Source organism: Aptenodytes patagonicus, chromosome Z (genome assembly GCF_965638725.1).
Source record: "Aptenodytes patagonicus chromosome Z, bAptPat1.pri.cur, whole genome shotgun sequence".
NCBI lineage: Eukaryota > Metazoa > Chordata > Aves > Sphenisciformes > Spheniscidae > Aptenodytes > Aptenodytes patagonicus.
In genome coordinates, this window is record NC_134982.1 from 12925634 (window position 1) to 12941594 (window position 15961).

At 38.4% G+C, this 15961-nt stretch overlaps 1 protein-coding gene across 1 annotated transcript in view; it reads right to left on the reverse strand.

Annotated features, from left to right (window-relative positions):
• Positions 1–1248: 1248 nt before the first annotated feature.
• Positions 1249–15961, reverse strand: part of GOLPH3 (golgi phosphoprotein 3) — a 38493-nt gene continuing 23780 nt past the window's right edge. The window contains exons 2-4 of the mRNA XM_076361732.1: positions 15308–15439; positions 8464–8578; positions 1249–5211 (exon numbers count right to left, since the gene is read on the reverse strand). Of these exons, the coding sequence (XP_076217847.1) occupies positions 4787–5211; positions 8464–8578; positions 15308–15439 (672 nt within the window). The 3' untranslated portion in view covers positions 1249–4786. The remainder of the gene's footprint in view (positions 5212–8463; positions 8579–15307; positions 15440–15961) is intronic.

Consider the following 15961-nt stretch of genomic DNA (forward strand, 5'->3'; position numbering starts at 1 on the left):
TCCTTAGAGCTCCAGAACAAGATCTACTTACACTAGAGAAATGGCAAAATCACGATCCTCAGCCGCAAGTCCACCCTGCTGCATGGACAACAGCTTGCTTTCGAAGTGGGCAAAGAGCAGTTTCAAGGTAAATTAGCATCAGGTTTTGTCCACCTTAACAAACCACATGTTATAAGCTGTAGCAGGTGGCCAGCTGCTTCAGTTCAGCCACTGAGGCAGCTGGTATTGACAAATAGATTTGTTGAAGAAGGGGAGGTTCCCTGAGGCACCAGCAGGGAATCAAAGCAGAGGGGAAAGCGACTCTGATGAGGACAGGGTAATGGAGAGTCAAGCTTGAGTTGACAGTAAAACTGAGAGCAAAAAAAGATTAGTAATAAAAAGGCAAGAGTGGAAACATCTAAGGTTGGAAATGAGTACAACTCATTCACAAGCGCAAAAGAGGAAGTCACCAAGTAACGGGGAAAAGAGAAGAAACAGAGAAGACCAGGGGCCAAAGCCAAGAGAAAAAGGCCAAAACAGCAAATTGTTTGGAAGTACAGAAAGTTGGGGTGAGGGAAGCCAAAGGCTACTACTTATCAGCATTTCTTTTCTGCTGTCTTAGGAACCAACTTTTCTTCTCACTGTTTCTACAGAAAACTCTCTCAGCTCTTTCTCCTCCTGAGTCAGAAGGCATTTCTTACTGTCAGCTTTTCACAGGCTTCGTGCTGCTGCTTTGTAGGCAGGAGAAAACAAGACCCAATGGGAGGATACTCGAGATCTTACTCAGAGATTAACATGGGCAGCAGCTCTGACCATGCTTCTACCCCATCCAAAGATTCTCCTCCCCTCCTACCCGAGGCCACCTCCTACACACACCTGAAATCACACTTTATATTTGACACTTACAAAGCACTTGACATCATCTCATTTCCTGAGTAGTTAAACTGTTGTATACATTAAGCATTACCACAGAATAAATCAGTTACTTTTTCAAGAAATTTGTACTTCTCTGAAGCTGGAAACCCCCCCTTCCATATAGAAAGATAGATGGACAATAGGGGAAACTAGGACATAACAGGCTTTGACTACCTCAAGTGCCTGAAGGCCAGTTGAGGCAGAACAGAGGCTTTGATTGAAATCTTAAAGTTCTGTTTCCCAAAATGGTGAGGACCAGAGCCTCAGGAAAAACTGGAAATTACATAGCAAATGAAAGAAAAAATTCCTTTAGGTATTGCATGCAGGTGATACGCAGTAACCATTTGCAGCTCATAGCTTGGAAGGGTGCTTTATTTTGTTTCAGTACAGATTCAGTCCAGTTCACAGAGAACACATTAGTTAATACATATCTTCACTTTGTAGGAGAAATGGGCATGAACATGAGCACTCAGTCACCAGCCTTTTATAGTCAATTTATGCAACTTTTGCCTCAAAAGCATCATGTATGGCACACAGGTTTCACTAGCATCCCATATAGGAGCACTGTAACATCATCTCCAGAAACACAGGAGGATGTAAATCTCAAGGACTGTAAAACTACATATATATATACATACACACACACATACTGCTTGGGGATTTAACTTTCAAAATCCTGTTTTTGACATTAACTTCAAAGTTTGTTTTAAAAGAATGTGTCCCTGAATAATACATATTCTTCCTTGAGGCACATGTTCGAGTTCAGGCTATGGATAGCAGTCTTCACTTTAAGCAGCCATTGAGAGCTGAGGACTCGGAGCAGACAAAACTGTCTTAAAACCAGGTCTCTGTGAGCTGCAGTAGCAGCTAATAGGAAGAAGGGTACCTGAATCTCAGTAGAACAAAGCAGTCTGCCATGCTTAGCCATCTTATTAGAACCTGAAATAGCAATGAAGGCAAGGATGTTAGCTGAATCATCCCCTGCTAACCTACCAAACTTACCTTCCTTGTTAGACATAAGGTCTGGTAGCACTCGTGAGGCTTTGGGTTTTTTAAAGCACAACATAGGACTCAAGACTCCAAAAGCTCATCTATTTCCCCTGCACCTTTGGGCTTATACCAGGTGGTCTAACAAAAGACACTGTTGCTCTTCACAAAACCTTTATTACTTACATCAAAGTTCTTTGATATACCCAGTACAAACTATCCCCATCTCAGGCAGAGGTTCTATCTTTAAGCAAAATAAAGCTGATAAATACTGTAGGCAGTTATCTTCTATGTGAAAGAAATAAAAAACCCAAATCCTCTTTCTGGGGGGGATTAAAGGGTGACTTCTTTTAAACCATGTTGGCTGTAAGGGTGACAAAACCCCAATATCCTCCACAACCTAACATGAAACCAGCAGGAACATGGAGAATACTCACAGAATGAAAACGAGAGGACAGAAAAGGGACTATGAAAGATACTTTCAGTCTGAAGCATGTTCCAAGTAGCTTAGATTTTCAAAGCCATTTTAAAAGTTTTGTGCACTTAACTTGCTCCTGAATACTCCACTGTTTTTCTGACCTTTCCACCTAATTACTTTTCTCTCCTCTCAAAGAGCAACAGAAAATGAGGAAACAGATCACAGGAGAGAGACAATGAAAGTAGTGAGTTAGCATATAGTATCGAGTACAGAAAGTATTCTATAAGCTGCCAAATGTAAGAGCAACACAGCAACTTTCATTTTTCCTCCACTTAAAGCAATCACGTTTTGAAATGTTTAAAAGAATGTCCGAAGTTCATGCCCAAGCTCCTCAAAGTTTTAAACACAGCATCTTACAACTGAGAGAACACTGTTTGTCTTTTTATTTGTAAACCAGAGTTTGAAATTTTACAATATACTTTTAATTTCATTTTTCTAAAGAAACAGCATTTAAGAACTGAAAGAACAGTGTGCCATTAAATGTTAAGGAACATATTTTAAAAACCTTTATTAAAAAAAGGTTATATAGGTATGATGAATTTAAGTTGTCTTTCAAAGTCGTCTACTTAAGCATCTAAATGATTGAAAATGAAGTGCAAAATTGGAAGTCCCGTCACAGATGAGGCTGTAGAGTTCTGCTCAAGATAGAAGAGGTCTACCCATGGCAGGCACAACTGCACACTCACAAGCTCAGTCAGTCTGTCTCAGCCATGAATCCTGCAGATCTGAGCGACACCGCTGATTAGGTCAGTTTGATCTACTTAATATAAACTCTCCCTTTCTAATAAGAAGGATATTAACTAAAGCTTTCAGTTAAGCAATAAAACCTTTCTAATTAGCAACAAAAAATAAAAATGACATGCTTGCTCTGTTTCAGGCACTTTCAAGATCATAGTTTATTTACTGTAGGTAAAAAGCTAGTATACAGATTAAGGGATCCCTTAAATTTCAACTCTACAGTTATACACCATCTAGTATTCTTGCTCTGAGTATTAACCAAAAAAGTTTCTAAACACCTGTAAGCCCCACTATAAGTCTGCATTGTTATGAGGGGAAAAAAAATACAAATCAATGCTTAATTTTTTCAATGCATAATATTTACACTGTGAAAACGATGGGAGATAACAAGCAGTGGCAAAGAGGCAATAAATTTTAAAAAGCCAAAGTTTTATATATTTTTTTTTACAATAGTGTGCTAATCAGCGTAACTGTATATAAAAAATTAAAGTATAGCAGAGCATCCCATTACAGATATCTTAATCATCTGAACTGCAGTCATTACTTGCTAATCATTTACATGCAACACCTGCTAGGACTGACTTTTTGTTTTTAAAGTGTAAAATAGATTATGAGGTTTAAGAGACAAACATTAATTTGTGTACAAAATTGAAAACTGCACTCAAGAATTGTACTGGTCAGAAGCCTCTTCCATACGGGGGGGTGGGGATGGGAAGTACAAACAATGATAGAAAGTGGTCTCTTTCTGTACACTAATTATCAAAGGCAATGCATAGACTGAGAATACCTGGATGGCAAACTCTGTAGACACTGGAAACAAACAGTTTTCACATACATGCTCTTTACAGGAGGCCTTTCTTTCCATCGAATGGCAATGGCTGACAGCAAATAAGGGGCACCAGGTGTACAACTAAGTAGATCTTGCAAAATACTAAGATGGGGCAGTTGTTAATATACAATTTGAACTATATATACAATATAATGGAATGTATCCCATCCCAAAACCGGTTTATGAAACAATTGGACCTTTCTATACTAGCCTTATGACTCAGCTATCGTTCTAATGAAAATATAAGTACACAAGACACTTGCATGAAAAGCAAAATTTATGGGCATTTTACAGGAACTACTGACAAAGCTGCTTAATGGCGTTTCTGCTTTTAAAGTAATTTTGTCAGATATAATTGAAACAACATCTGTGTATAAAATGTCCTGACAGACACTTCAACATGGAGCTTTGGTGATTTAAAAAGGCCCTTTTTAATCTGTTATGAATTGTACTGCAGAAGTATTGATGCATGCACACATCTGTGTCAGCTGAGACTAGTGGTCCAACTGCATGCACATTTCCTCCTTGAGGTGCTTTCCATGTTAAACCACTTCAATAACAATAAGATGAAAAATAGATTAAACAAAGTATTTCAGATAACTCAAACTGAATAGGAAATGGAATGCCAATATGGCAGTAAAACCTTTTTCTGTTGTTTTTGAACAGGAAGGTCTCTTGTACCAGCAGAATCCTGTATACAGATACACAGAGAAGGAGGGAATACACCACTTAAAATTCCCATTAAACAAGAGTCGATTCATCATGTGAGAAGGTACAAATTACAGAAAACATGAATAGTCAATAGAAGAGAAACAACTGGTTTACATGAAAGAAGAGAGAACACTTCAGTCTGAATGCAGTTATTTTGTGAAAGCTGCTACAACAGCCCACAGAACCTCATTTGTGTTGGCTTTCATACATTCAACCTCAGGGTCTAAATCCAGAAGCTGCCGCACTCTCTTTGTGGCTAAATCATACTGCTCATCCAAAAGGGGGGCAAAAGCGTTCTCCAGAACATCTGAAGCATGGGCTAAATAAACAAGTGCCAGCAAGCGCTTGTCCATGCGGTGAGGGTCATTCACCCATTTGTCAAGAACTGCTTCCTGAACCTTCTTGATGAGGCGCTGTTTGATATTGTTGTTGGTGAGAGGGTGCGTAGTCATGTCAAAAAGAAGGAAGTTCTGTTTCTCTGTTGTCAGTACACCTTTTTCCACTAGATTTTTAGCTAACCGTTCACGGACATTTCGTAGCTGGTAGTGCAACTTCAATGGGTTCCATGTTTCACCTAAAAAAGCAAGCAAAAAACTCAGTCAGGCAAAGTTTAAGCTGTACTATTACAGTGATTTCCCCCCCCTCCCTGTGGTGCAGAATGAGCTGTCAAATTCATATAGCTGACTATTACACTAAGATACTGTGCTAATGTCAGCATTTCTCTGATCTCTGACCTACCCAGATACAGGCATAGAGACAGAGACCATGAGAGCCTCCTTGGAGGAGCTTCACTGTACGTTTAAAGTTTGGATGAAATGCTAGCTAAGCCATGTCTTGATTAAGAATATGACAAATAAGCAGTCTTGCACTAAAGGAAAAAAAAAACAAACAAACCAAAAACCAGTCATGAAGAGAGAGGTTACTTTCAATAATAAAAATAAGCATCTCTTCCAGTCTTGTGCATTTGTCTGCTTCCAGCCTTTCACCATTTCAGAGACTGGAAGAAGTGTCATTGCCTTTCTTTCTGCCACAGAGACAAGCTAATGCACACCTATCTTGTGCATTTCTCCATTTCTTCAGGTTTTCATTCTTCTCTCCCTTCCCGCCCCCACCAGGTGAAACAGCGACTATGCACTGTGTGAGTGTGTGTGTACACAGGAGCACATGTTGGGCAGGGGCTTTAATGTTTCTATAAAAATTATTTTTAATGCTTTTTGTTAAGGCAGGAGAATCTGGCCCTTCAGAGTGCGTGACTGTGTGCGCATAGAGGGGGGAATTTAAAAAGCACAAAATCAGCATCAACAGCTACTGATAAAGCTAAAATTGTTAAGCACTGAGAAATCCACCTTTGCTTAAGAGTTTACTTAACAAGCTAAAATTTTTAGGTCCAGCCTACCTAAGTATTTATCACAAGTACTAAAATCCCCTCCTGATACAAAAGAGTCTATGCATTTCAAGAGGCAAGGAAAGAAACAACATAAAGTATTTCTTACACAGATGGGGGTTTTCTATAAATGATAGGAGAATTTCTGTACTACTTTGTTTCTGTATCGGAAAGCTTTTTAAAAATTCATTGGTTAACATACAATAGTAATAATAAAAAACACAGTTGACTTCAAGGTTTCTCCCACTGTGACGGAGAGTGACATACACTGTATCCAAGTAACAGCCAAGTTAAGTAAACAAATGAGGTGACACCAACTGCATAGTGAAAGGCAGAGAACCCACCCAGGCCCGAACCACACAAGTCCCTGTAGGTCCCACACCTCATAGAATATGATTTCCCAGCTTGACCATGAATGAAACAAATCACACACACAGAAAAAAGTAGTTTCCTTACAGTGTTTCACAGAGCAAAGGCTATTGCCTAGATTTTTCTACATTTGTTAGGTGGATGTGGCTATACGGTAGTAAAAATCAGTACTGTGGTGACACCTTGTGACCAATCTCCTCAATTACACAGACGCTTGCTTGTCCAAACAGACAGATGTTTGTTACATCTACAGGAAGACCTGACATTTTGATCCAAGCTTCTGAATTCCCTACACTTGCTTCGCTTAGAGGCTATCTTACAAACAACATCAGCTTGGCAAACATCACCTTACACGTCCATATAAATATTTCCATGATGGCTTTGAACTCATATGTACTGTAACTTCAAGCAGCATTCTTCACATTGCTGACAATCAGATAGAGTAGCTGTTTTTCCAGGATCAGGCTCTAAAGCAAAATTCTAAAGAGTTTATAAAAAAACCAAACAAAACGCCAAAATATTTTTCTTCAAAGGGCAGTTCTCTAAACCATGGGAAATGCAAAGAACCCTAATGCCATCCAAGAACTAGTAATTAATAACCACATGTAAGTAAAAATGATTGATGCAAGTCTTAGCCACAGCACTGATGAGAACTATCTTCCCAGAGCCAAAGCTCAGCAGGGTCAGAAAAACCTCAGCTTAACTTAAAGAAAACTACAACATTGTTCATTCATTAGTTAACCTTTTTTGAATCAGTACTAACTTAATGTGCTCTGCACTGGGAGAGAAGGTGAAATGTCAGCACAAATTATGTATTTGGGACAAGAAAAATGGATTGTTTTTGCAGACCGTAAAAGTGAAGGAGAGCTGAGCAAGAACTGAACCGCAAGGCTATGCAGCAGCCATGCCCCCTACTGACAAGGACTGCTTTGTTCTCCTGTCTGCCCCTCTGCCTGACAGTCAAGGAGCAAGAGGGGAAGGATGGGAAGGACAGGAGTATGAACTGATGTGCAAGGAAGGCCGTTTAAGGTGGTACAGGACAAAAGGAAAGAACATAATGAAAACAGGAAGGCAGAGGAAGGTGGAAAGACTTTGCTCATTTTTGAAACTCTTACTTATCGGTTGTTACAAGTAACAGATTTAGATAGACAGCTTCAAGTCTGATTACCTCCTAGCTCCCACAGTCTTGTTGACAAAACAGTGGGTTTTTTTCCTGCACTGTTTGCGCAACTGAAGTACAGCTCTGATCTACTCCAAGGAAACTGCATTTTATGTGTTTTGTAAAAACAGACAAACCCTGGTGATGAATTCTTGCTACAGAAAAGACCAACAATAAAAGCACTACATGTTAAAAGATGGTCATTGTTAATTTCAGTTTGATTTATGCATCCTGAGGATACAACTGTTGGTGAGGTATATGAAAAACGTTAACTGCAACTGTAAAGATGAAATCTAATTGACTTTTTTTTTTTGGGCAACAACTTACTAGCTTTACAGGAACAGCTGTGTGCAACATACTCACCTTGAAGACTTTGTTTTGAACGAGAGGTATCTAACATTTGAAAATGTTTATTACCTTTCTCCAGTTAATGGAAAAATAGAACTCCTGACTCTTTATTGTTTCTTTATGATTAATGGCCAAATCATCCTCAATTTTTACATCTCAGCGGTGAGCTCCTTATCTCCTTTCTTTATCAAAAGATCGGAATACTGAATCCATACACCTATACTCCAAACTTCCACTAACCCTCATTTCCAATTACAGAGAAAGGCAGTTATATCTCCAGGGTGCAGTCCTGATTTACTTCAGTCAGTGGAAAGTACCTCTTTCACAGAGTTGAGATGTCCTCTGACACTTCCAGATAGATCCTTTCTGTACCAAGTTAAGTCAAAAGCAACAGTTACTTATATTTGATTAAAGGCTGCAATCAACAAGAGACTACCCTAGAGGACAGACTAATTAACTTTTTTGCATACTTTCTCCCCAAAAACCTTACAGTATCATCTCTAGTGATACCAGATAATTAGCTTTACTGGGGGGAAAAAAGGCAAATACACTAAGTCCACGCTTACCACTAAGCAGTTCAATCCAATTTTGTACTGTTTCAGGAGGCTGGGTCTCTTTTATGTGTTTCAGAGCTTCATCAAGCAGAACATCCCCTGTAGGAGCATCTGACTTGCAAATCACCTAGGATAGAATAAAACACAGTCAGTATTTTGACTTAATTCATGTATCATAAACATCCACCAATAAAAACTGGAAAAATCTGCCTATTATCAAAACCAAGGAAATTAAAAAAAAAAAGGAACTATCTCTAAGAATATGCAACTCAAAAAATACCTAGTTGTTAAAAAAACTACCTAGGATTTTAATTACAAAGCTCTGTTAAGTCTTAGGTTATCTATAAGTTAAATTAACTTTAATTGACTAAAACTATAGTATGAATAACATACTGAATACCTAATTTTTTAAGGAAGATAATCTACTAATCTGGCCAGGTCCTTCGCTTCCTCACCAAAACAAAGTATATTACAGCATTAAATTACTCTCTGATGGCAGTCTATTTTACTGCTTCAAGTCAATTTATTCAAAATACTGCAGTTAAACAATTAGGCCATGTGAAACTGAGGAATCAATTACAAACTGAAAAAGCAGGAAACTGGTTTTCTTCTTCCATATAATAATGGATAAAAATAGGTTCAAAAAAAACATCTTTAAGTTTTACAGCTCTGAAGAACACATTGACCAGCAACACTATGTTCCATTCACTAACAGTTAAAACACACATACTAGGCAAAATATGTATGTACTAATACATCCCTTAAATGATATTGCATTTATTACTGCATATTAAGTTTGTTATTTAATAACTTCTAAAATCATTTGAGCTCTTTCCTCAAGAGAGCACAGGAGAACAACAAAAAAATCATTCACAGTAACATAATAAAATTTAAGAATTTGAGTAACTGCTTGTTTACCAGTATAAGCAGTTATATAAACCATGTACAAATACAATTTTTTCTGGTTAGAAAAACAAGAGCACCAAATGAAAATACACAGATTAAACTAGCCCAAGTCAATACATTTGAATAAAAACAAAGTAACAACAATAAAAAGCTATCTTTCTTAGGAAAAGAATTGCTACAGTTTCAAAGCTATTTATGAAAACAACGTCTAAATCTGGCAATTTAAATAGTTTTACAAGTTAGCACTTTATAAGTATCAGGTAAAAAGATAACAGGCAATTGACAGAAAAACTAACACATCAACACAATTCCACATATACAAGAGAAGAAGTAAGTGAAAGCTCTTATTTTTTGTAAAGCTTCACAGCAGTCAGAAAAGTGTCCTGAAAAAGCTTTAAGTGTCCTATTGAAATACATCCCAAGTTTAGTTCCGTTCCGTAGTTCTAATAATCCTTACTACAAACAACAGAGGAGTACAATACTGTTGTGGTTTAACCCCAGCCGGCAACTAAGCCCCACACAGCCGCACGCTCACTCCCCCTCCCCCCCCCCGGTGGGATGGGGGAGAGAATCGGAAGAATAAAAGTGAGAAAACACTTGGGTTGAGATAAAGACAGTTTAATAGGTAAAGCAAAAGCCACTCACACAAGCAAAGCAAACCAAGGAATTCATTCACTACTTCCCATGGGCAGGCAGGTGTTCAGCCATCTCCAGGAAAGCAGGGCTCCATCACGCGTAACGGTTACTTGGGAAGACAAACGCCATCACTCCAAACATCCCCCCCTTCCTCCTTCTTCCCCCAGCTTTATATGCTGGGCATGACGTCATATGGTGTGGAATATCCCTTTGGTCAGTTGGGGTCAGCTGTCCCAGCCGTGTCCCCTCCCAGCTTCTTGTGCACCCCCAGCCTGCTCGCTGGTGGGGTGGTGTGAGAAGCAGAAAAGGCCTTGACCCTGTGCAAGCACTGCTCAGCAGTAACAAAAACATGCCTGTGTTATCAACACTGTTTTCAGCACAAATCCAAAACACAGCCCCATACCAGCTACTAGGAAGAAAATTAACTCTACCCCAGCCAAAACCAACGCAAATGCACTTTCATAGGGTCTGTAGATGACACTAAAATGAGTTGCAATGGTAAGACAGCTTCAATACTGGCAAGATGATCCCAAGCTAGAGATGTGTACGAAGTCAATGAGATGAAATGAAAAGGAAAATTGCTGGAGAGATCTTTGTGAATACCTAACAGGTCATAGCTGGAATGTTATTTCCAATTTAGATCATATATATAAAACACAGAAACTAAGATTTTTAATAAAATCAGCAAGAATGAACCAGTCCACAATGCCAGGCTAAAAAGAACAAAGTTTCTTTAGATCTAAAAGGAAAGCATTTAAGATATTTTTACAAAGAGGGTATCCAACAGTAGTTTAGGGTGCTTACTTTGGGAAAAATAAAAGATACCAGCTTATTCTGGAAATATGGAAGATGCAGAATATATTGTCAGAAACTTCAACAGGAAAATTAAACATCCACGGAGCTGTTGAATTCCATTCAGTGGAGAATTTTAAGACTAAACACCTGCCAGGGAGGGACCAGAGAAACCTCATTATCTGTTACTGCATTAAGTTTAAATGGTCTCTTGAGATACTGTCCAGGTCTCCATTTTTGGGAGCTGGAGATCACTCCAACCATAAACCTTTGATATTTGGTTTTAAGAACACAATTACATTTTAATCCAGACAATTTGTATTTGAAACTAAAACATACAAAAATGCCTGTTTATCTTTCCGATTTACAAGCTTGCACTGCAGTGTCACTCAAAACCCCTATTAACCACATACAATGATATTACATATCTTCCAGTTTTATATCAAGATTCTGAATTTTTGGAAGTTTCTGTTCTTTAATTATAGGAGCATACTTCAAGTTGGGTTTTTAAGCTGCTAGATTGTGGCTATTAATAGCCACCTTTCAGATATTCCTTCAGTAATTAGCCTAAAAACACCTAACTTACTTATCTTCACTTCTTTTTAAAACTGACATTCCAGCAGTATTTTAGTTTCTTTGAAGTGTCCCAGATTATTAGTTTCACAGTAACCTTTGTTACACTGGATTGCTCCAGCCTGCTGCAGTTGGTAACCTACTACTCACCATCTCACTTTAACAGGTAAGATGTGAAGTCATCTTTTTGACCTGTTTTATTATTAAAAAAACCAAAAACAAACCAAACAAACCTCATTGAAAAGATAAAAAATGTCTTTAAGTCTAGGATATATGTAAGCTTTTTTTTTTAAGTTTAGAAAACAGCTTTCCTTACTTATTTGGGGTTAAGATACTTTTTTCTAGCACTGCAAAGAAGTTTAAGAAGTTAGCCTGAATATAAAGCACCATTACAGAACGAGCCTAAACATACAGGCATTTAGAGGAAAGAGCAGTAATGAGCACAGACTCCCCCATTCAACTCAGTCAGGACTCCATAAGCTCTTGTGAAGCCACAATGCACAGCAATTTTGTTTCCAAGTTTACCATTCTCTGCACCCCGGCATACAGCACTGTTTCTTCTCACTTCTTTGCTACACTGAATATTCACTGAACAGATTCTTCTGATTATCCTTCCCCTCAAACAAAAGCATTTTGGTTCACACCTTCCATAGTATTTCTTTTCCCCTCCCCTTCCCAGCACATGGAAACAGGCAACAGCAGAAGCCCAGACAACTCTCTATCTTCATGGATCTGCTCTTTCTTGAAGGATTTATTGATGAATGCTTCCTGGGTCTCTTCAGAGTCATAACAGCACAAGAAGAGTGGGAAATCGGGTGGATTGGGGATCTCGTGAACTGAATTATCACAGAAGATCAAGCATCCACAAGGGGGAATTTTTTTTTCCTCTCTTTAACAGAGGACCTAGGGTAGAGCAAGAAGCTAAGACCCTGGTTCTTCAGAGATGATGGTCCTTAGCCTTCCTGCAGAAAATCTTTATTCCAATTTTTCAGTGATTTATCAGCTACTACATTTGCCTTGTATCTAACCGCAGATGAAATTTCAATTATACAGAATATTTAATTTGCATTTGCTACAATGCAGCTTTGCAATTAAGGAACGCTGAAGATTAAGTACTTCTTGCATTGCTTTTTAAGTAAACTTCATTGTTTACTTTTAATACAAAAATTCACTCATGCATGAATCACTCAGAATTGTCAGCTATAAAATACTGAAGTCAATCTGCCCAGGATTTGTTGGGATTTCTTTTGTTTTTAAGAACTCTAATGATTTTGTTTGTTTTCTGAGGCTCTAAGGCAGCATAGAGTACCATCTTCTATCTTTAATAACCACTAGTCTTAGAAATTTATTTATTTATTTATATATAAACCTCAACATTCATTTATTTGTTTCCAAAATTGATACCAGTAGATAGAACTCCAAACTGATACAATGATTACATACTCTTAAGCCAAATTTACAAGGATGTTGCAACATAAAATACATCATATTGACTTTCAAAGTTTCACTAACGTCCATCAAGTCCTTGCCTGCCAATTTCTCAGTCTCATTTGTCTCTATGGCATTCAAGCATGGATTTAATGCCATCTTGATCCATTCTTAAGTTCTGTCTTAGAAACTACAAAAAATTATCAAAGATCCACCTGATTTAAGGCTTGAAATGGAAATCATTGTAGCTAGCAATCTTTTAAGTCAGCTGTATGACCACAGTTAGCTGGTTATAAATCCGTACTACTGCCCAAAGAGATGGTTTTACCCTCTTCTTGTTCTCACCTTATTGCTTGTGCCAGCAGTCTCACTTGTGCCCCACCTGATGACAAGATCAAGAAAGTGATTCAAGTAAAAACTAAACTGAGCAAAGAAGTGAGTTAGGTTTCAGCCAGAGGTGTTACCTGACAAGGCTGCACAAATGCTAGTAACAACCCAAGACAGACTCCAATAAGTCTCTTCACAAAGACAGGACTACTCTTCTCAGCTGCAACACAGGCTAAAGTGACTGAAGCCTAAATTCCTCCCTTCAGACCATGGCTTGAAGGTACAGGGTTTTGATTCACAAATCAAAGCTTTGAGTTTTAAGGAGGTTTTACCTTCCCACAAAATCCAAGGATGCACCTGGGGTGAGGAGGAAGAAGGGCTTGCCTGAGAGGCAGAAGCTATAGAAAATGGTGTTGCCACTGAATCACAACCTTGGATGTAACTAGACAGCTCATTCCACTCACTAAGCACAGTACTTAATTTGCAGCAAAAGCAGAGGGCAAGGGGAGCAAATCCTGCAAAATGAGGAGAAGGAGGACACTTGGTAGAGTTGAGACACTTAAATCTAACCAACGCAGAAACAAGACTGAAATTTGGTGTTAATGCAAAACTTCAAATAAGGTACAAAACAACACAAGTCATTCATGAGAATGATTTCTAAATTGAGAGAGGTGGTGCAGGGGGAGAAGAAACCTCATATACATCAGCAGTTAGGGATTTTATTTGCAAGAAATTACTTAAGCTGAATCCAATCTTCATTTGAATTTTAAATTAAAGCCTTTTTCATAGAAGCCTCCTGCCTGCAAAAAGAAATCTCTCAATTGCCTTACAACAGCAGAAAGAACAAAACCTGTAATACTGGGTAGCTTTTAGATCTCCTTAAACAAAGGAGAGGGAGGAGAGAAGAAACAAAACACACCTGCCCACCCCCAAAACCACGATAAAATTTAACAAAACAAAAAAAACCCATACAAACCCCCAACCAAACAACAACAAAAAAACCACCCACAAAACAAACCACCACAAAAGACAACAATAGTTTTGCTTGTATTCTTTACTGAAGTTATGCATAGGCTATTTTTTTATTTTCCTAAAAAAAAACCCCAAAACCATAGTTAAAAATTTCAGGTAGATAGAGCTGACAAGGTTTGCACAGAATGAAAATAACTGCTAAAGAACATTCCTGAATGCCTAAGGAGCCAAAAGCTTTGGAAGAAAAAAAAAAATTGTGCGATCAATGCTGAATATGCTTAAATGAAGCTAAAAGAAGTAGGAGTTGTTTGTCTGAACAGAGGTTCGATTCTTCAGAAGAACAGGAAGCTGGGAGAAGGTTGGGGGATTTGTAAGCTTTCCTTTAAAAAAATTTAGCAAAAGATAATATTGACAGGGAAATGTGCCATAAAAAGAGAATTTATTTGTGGTGGATATACAACATTTGACCATGTTTTCAATAAGCTTATTTTACAAGCATCCTCTAATGCTGATGAAGTAAAAATTCTTCAAGCAGTGTGATTTTACACGTTTTGTACTAAGGAAAAATCCAGCAGCAAAAGTAATATATTAAGGCCTCAAATCTTCAGCCTAATTCAATAAAGGACCTTAAAAATTTGCCCATCTTAAAGGTCAGCGAGTACAACACATTTAACACATCGGTCACATGCTTAAACTAGATACAGTTTTGTGTTCTCAGGCCCCAAGGAGCAAGGATCCTTTCCTTCTCATGCATTTCAAGCACAAACTGCAACACTGTGTACACAAGAATTAAACTGGTGGCTTGCAGGATACATCTGGCAGGCTGTCAGGTAGCCATTCCTTTCCATCAGCCCACATCTCACCAACATTGCAAAAGCCAGTTCCTTCAGCAGATTACAACTGGTGCTACTGGCTCTCAGCAGTAACTGCTGCCACCGTACCCTAGCCAGAGCCACAACCAACTGTGCAAGGTTCCCAACAGCAGCAAGAACACATCAAGAGAACAAACAGGAGCACAGAACTAGTACAGAAGATTTTCCAAGGCACTTCAGCTTGCCTTTAAACACTTTTAACTCTGTGCATCTAACTTAGCTCACTACTCAGAATCCCTATCCCCAGGTAAAGAAAAAAAGTCTTTTTCTTACAACCAGTTGTAATTTATAGCTATTCTATTGCCTGGAGCATGACACAAAAGTAAATGTGACCATTTTCCTCCACTTACCTTTCTTGTTAATAGACTTTTGCGCCTCATTCCACAAGCCTCCAGCTGAAGACGCCCTCGCAATGCCAATTCGATTAACATACAGCCACGCAGCCCTGAGGAGATGCAATCATTCCAGAACGATGTGTAACCCTGTGAAGAATGAAAGGCAGTAAGATATCTCCATCTCCACCTTAAAGCAAAAAGAGGTTTACTGCATTCTCTAAGCAGTTCTCCTGCATTCATAGACTTGTGAAGTAGCATCTACTAAGCTACCATTCCTGTACTGAAAAAATGGAAGAGAAACATTCATCCCCTATTAGTTTTGACACCTAGTCTCTGCTCTTTGAAGAACAGGGAAACCGCAGGAATGCGATACAAAATGAAACAGCAAGACAAAGAACCACGAGATATGAAGTGTAGTTTCTATGTAGTCAAAATAAACTTACTACATTTTTAAGACATGAAGCATTTGGCATTACTGACATCACACAGGTTTATCTGAGTTTCCTGAGAAATATTAACATGATTTTACATCCATAAACATATGGCACTGATGAAGTAATAACCACCTGGAAATCAATATTAAGTAAAATATGGCGTATACTGGAAACACAGATGTGGCAATCAGCACAAACCACAGAAGAGATTTTTCAGCTTGAACATAGTAAACCA